A 5,337-nucleotide genomic window follows, 5' to 3' on the forward strand; every position below is an offset into this window, starting at 1 on the left:
CCATAAATACATTTATTTGCTATAAAAAAGAAAATTTAAGAAATTGAATTTTTTGCAACCCCACTCTCTGACCCCCGATTATTTCTGTTTAGAAATTAAAATATTGGAGAGCCTGAGAAGGTCATTGCTAGCATTTATCCACAGTGATTTTTAAAAAAGAGTTACGTAAACGATAATTCATTTTAGTAGCATACTTTGTTAGAAAATATTTTTTCTTACATACACATACACGACATCGCTTGATTGAGGTGGCGGTAAAAATTTAGATTACAATTTTTGTTGCTGCTTATAGTCCACGAATGGAGTACGCTTGTGTTACTTCGGCATCGTCATTCCATAAAATGTATTTAATGGGAGAAAAATATTGAAAAAATATCAATTCATGTGAGAGTAAAAACAGAGGGTGGTTTGGGTTGTGCTAGAAACAACAGTGAAGCCTCCTTTGAATTGTTTACCTTCTTTGAAAATATTTACAATTTTTTTTTACCGAAAAGATTCTTCCCGTGGTTTTTAAGTTAAAAAGGAAAATGGCCAAAATTGGACCGGTTAGTTATTATTGTAAGGCTTATAGAGTTCCAAACAACCATAACAACAAAATCACTTCTTAATTTTTTTTCCAAAAATTATACTGGTATATTAAAAAAATTTCATTCAATAAATAATGTTTTTACATTACCTATACATTATTAGAATATCATTACATTTAGTATGATTGCTATTTGCCCTGTATTCAAGAGGTTGAGATGTGATTTAATTTGGGTTGTTTCCTCTTGTACACTAGACGACTCAAGTGCACATTTCTTATTAACATTTGTTCTAAGAGCATTACCATTGTTGCATTTACGACGGTTATAATTATTATAAGAATTAGATCACTTTGTTTTTCCGTTAATTGAAGATATAATCTGGGACAAGTTATTTGATACAGAAAAGTCAACTTTAAAAAACCTAAGGTTAATAATATCATAATATTTATTTTCCTTTGTAAAGTGTTTAGAAAAAAGTTTGTATAAGGCCCCGACCAAATTATTCTTCATTTGCTTAGCGAATGGAATTATAAACGAAATAATGTCGTTCATATCAGGAGATGCATCATATTTTTCAAATTTTCGAACCCTATTAAATATATGAGGGGTTTATTTTTTACCCTATTATTCATATTTCTAATCGTATGAGAACAATTAGAAGAACGAAGTAATGCATTGGTTCTCATATTTCGTATATCGTTTTTCTTATCTGTACATTTAACCTTACTTACCCTATTCTTATTCCTATCCCTAGCAGTCTGTTTAAAATATTTACTAACACGAGAAACATCCATGTTGTTAGAGATACTGATATTCTTCTTTTTAGGATATTTCAATTTTTGTCTATACCCAGCTTTGCTGAGTGCCACATTATAACAGCATTTTTGTCAAAAATATCCTACTTAGACGATAGATTAGAAATTATTTTAGAGATATTATAAACCAAAAAATCCTGGGATGATTACTTTCGACATTTATATACTTAAGATTGGAGTTAGACTTATGGTATGGTTCGTAGTTGCCAATAATGGAGATTAAGATTAACATCTAGGAAGTTAACCGATTCGTGTTCATATTCTATCGATATAGAGAGTTCAAAACTCTTTTAAGATCTGTAAAATTTCTCCTTATATAGTTCCAGTTTCCTATTAGATAGGTTCTTAATGGTAAAGAAGGCATCATCCCACAAGTTCAGGAAAATCTCTTCCTAAGATGACAATAATATAAATACCAACTAAATCTGTAACTTGGGCAGAATATGTAGAGCTCATAGCTATTCAATGCTATCCCTACTATCTATCTTAGTCCAATACTTGTTCTCAGACTCTACAATAGTTCTTCTGGCAGCTAAAAGAACATCAGTCTCATTCATATTTATATTCGAGTTATTTTTCGCGAATAAAAGGGCCTTATTTAAAACTACTTAGTTAATTGAAGAGTAATAGCTATCAATATCTATTTGCATTAATTTATTTCTATTTTCATACTTAATGCTATTAAACCAAACTATTACTTGATAGGTATTGGACCAGAGTTGTAACTTAATCCTTTCTTAAAGACCCGGTATGTATTTATCTAAAATAGCTTTACTAAGTTTACCTAGGTCAGATTTTCCAAGCCAAATATATATATATATAAGGTACAGTGTATATTTAAGTACATTAGAGGAATCCACTCATGGGATTCCTTACGCTAGAAAGAACTGCTAGGTTCTAGAACCACAAAATATGGTAAAAGTTTTTATTTTTCATCTCGTTCCTTTCGGAATTTTATCCCTAATTTTGTGGTTCTAGAACCTAGCAGTTCTTTCTAGCGTGAGGAATCCCATGAGTGGATTCCTCTTATGTATCTAAATATATATACATACATATATATATTATTTATATTCTTAAATCTCATATATTTTTACGTGTTTTTTTTTTTGTATTTATGGGCAGATGGGGTTCCTTAGCCATGATGAGGACAACCCATGAAGGAGAAGGAAAGTTCTGATATAAAATTAGGTTTGTAGTTAACTGACGGTCCTTTTAGTTGATGTGCGCTATTAGTAACTACTTATTCATAGGGCAGTCTGGGCTCCGTAACTTTTAAGCAACCAGACTAGGAGAGGGCCACTCAGTAAAGAAAGAAGCAGGTGTTAGGCTTGCTATTCGGAACGACCTGGTAAAACAACTTCAGTCTCTGCCTGTTGTCATTGCGCATCTGCAGTGGAAGGTCAGTTGGTAGGCCACTCTTGCGCTTCAAAGACAAACTAAAAGACAATCTGAAATGAAGCAACATTTCCTTTTTATTTCCTAGAAAAACAAAACATCAGAACTCGGGACCTGGCAAAATCGACTCCAACATTGGGACCAGCTTCGTGGAAGCATGAAGGTACGCTGACAAAACATGGCTCCTCTAAATGGAAATCTTACCTGTCATTGTGGTTTTGTGGCACGAAGCAAAGCAGGCCTAGCCAACCGCTCAAGAAAACACAAAGTAAATAATCCCCAAGCACTCAAGCAAACTAAGTCTTCAACTTGTTCCATTTGCCAAAAGGTTTGCAAGGCTTCAAGAGACGCGTTCGTGTCCATAGAACATGATAATGCTTCATTTTGCTGAACACTCATTTGTAGTTCACGACAAGAGAATCCATCCATCTACATGTGTGTGTGTGCGTCTGTGCGTCTGTGTGTGTATTACCTATCAGGCATTTCAAACAATAAAGTTTCCAAGTCCATCTTTCTCAAAAATATTTCCAGGCTATCTCAACTTAATCTCCAGGATACAGAGTATCTTTGACTTCTTTGCTTCCATTTTCATAGTGAGCACATTATTATTATAAAGATTATCCCGCCAGTACGAGGGAAACGTTTGTTTTAAAATATCTAAAAATTCTTTCGATGACCTGTTACTGTAGTTCAAAATAAGCAACTCAATAATAAACTACTCTATAAAGTTTGTGCGTGTGTGTGTGCCTGTGTGTGGGCGCGCGCGTGTTTAGTGTTCTTACAATACAAGTCCCAAAACGGATCTTTTCTGTCTGGCGCTAAATTTTTGAAATTTTGAAATTAAATGAAAATTTTCAAATTCGGTATATTGATGTAATTTTTCACGTTGAATCTGTTGCTGTTATTTACTTGTTTCAGAAAAGTTTTAGAACAATGTTACAGCGGTTTAAAGTTTGATTATTTTTATCCAATCAGAAAATAAGATTTAGAAGCTGGCAATTTCTGCGTAATAACTTTGATTAAACAAATGGGAGCTATATATTATGACATCGAAAGTTGTAAGAGGTTTTTCATAAGTTTAAATGAATGAAGTCATGTGAAACGATAGAGCAGGAAGAATCGTCAATGTTTTTTTTGTTTTTGTTTTTTTTGCGAAACATTACAATACGACAAATTGTTCTACTGCAGTTCTGTTCATATAAACAATTAAAAGCGAAAAGTCAAAAACGAAAGTTTGATATACATTAGAGTTATAGTATGGCTGGGAAGTAGGGTTAGACTTATGGTGTACAGTTAGAGTTTATGGTTGAGCTTCAGAGTAACAATTAGGGTTTAGGATTTAGGGTTTAGAGCTAGAGTTAGGGTTTAGCGTTAAAGTTTAAGGTTAGAATTAGGGTTTAGGGTTAGACTTAGAGCTTAGGGTTGGCGTTTAGGTAAATTATAAAAAGCTATTAATCTTTTTATCGATTAATTTATGGAAAAAATTAGTTTCATCTCCATAATTAACATGCACAACTACATCAATACATCAAATTTGAAATCAATTGTAACAAAATTGAAGCGATTGAGAAGTAAAGGCCAAACAGAAGAGAACCCACAAAAGTTTTAAATTTTAATCAATAATATAAAGGAAGTTTCGAATAGTCATATCTGCTCATACAGTTGTTTTCTTACACATAGTATCTTGCCTTTGTTGAATGTTCCCTTGGTTCAAAGTGAGATATTCTTAATAACTGCTTCATCTGTTCATGAACATCTACTATTTCTCTCTCCTTTCCATTATACCCTGTCAGATCTGACAAGTCATCAAGCCATCCGGTGTGGGAGCCAAGGACAACTATTCCCGTATAAATAGCCGTTGCCGCTACAAGATTTGGTTTATAGCCAAATTTTACGCTAACAATCTCATCATATAGCGCTAGTTCCAATATATAGTTGGTCATACTATACAAATCGTGATAGGGTTCCAATCTGAGAATAACATGGAAATACGAAAGGAAGACATAAGGAGTAACAAAAAATGTTTTACCTCTGAAACGGTTAAGAACCAAAAGATACATTCTACGAAGCTCAGCTAAAGAAGACTCTGGGTCGACTCTGGAAGTCATAGCAACAATTGCAAAACCCTCACGTGTCTTAATATTTTCTATCGTATCAAAAGCAATTTTAAGACATATAGCTCCAACACATTGCATTTTTTCGCATGATAACGTCGGTGCCTTTTCAGAAGACAAGAATAAGTCAAATAATGCAACTGATAAGTGTACGACATCCATAATACCTTCGAAATGATTTACACATGCTATCATCCAGTTGACCACAATCTTACGATCTTCAGGCTGAAAATTATGGCGACCTTCTCGAAAATAATCACGGACTCTCTTCTGTCGTTTTTCTTGATCAAATAGGTTCTCTAAATTTGCAAGACAAGCTGAATATTCCATGGTCGTTCTTCTGCAAAATTAAACGAAACTTGCTTGTTTAGAAAGTATAGCGAAGTGTGAAGTGGCGAAAACCACAAAAATTTATCAATTGATTACGTCATTCAAATGTAACAATCATTAAATGTCGTTCTATTTTATTTGAATAATTAAAATCTT

At 33.3% G+C, this 5,337-nt stretch overlaps 1 protein-coding gene across 1 annotated transcript; it reads right to left on the reverse strand.

Moving 5' to 3' along the window:
• Positions 1–4,407: 4,407 nt before the first annotated feature.
• Positions 4,408–5,181, reverse strand: LOC106879796 (uncharacterized). The gene has a single exon (XM_014929500.1). The coding sequence runs from the start codon at positions 5,179–5,181 to the stop codon at positions 4,408–4,410; it is 774 nt and encodes a 257-aa protein (XP_014784986.1).
• Positions 5,182–5,337: the final 156 nt, after the last annotated feature.

Source organism: Octopus bimaculoides, chromosome 4 (assembly GCF_001194135.2).
Source record: "Octopus bimaculoides isolate UCB-OBI-ISO-001 chromosome 4, ASM119413v2, whole genome shotgun sequence".
In the NCBI taxonomy this organism is placed as follows: domain Eukaryota; kingdom Metazoa; phylum Mollusca; class Cephalopoda; order Octopoda; family Octopodidae; genus Octopus; species Octopus bimaculoides.

Bases quoted from the DNA above. Each gene is read 5' to 3' on its own strand.
- LOC106879796 (XM_014929500.1), bottom strand. From the start codon at position 5,181: ATGGAATATTCAGCTTGTCTTGCAAATTTAGAGAACCTATTTGATCAA.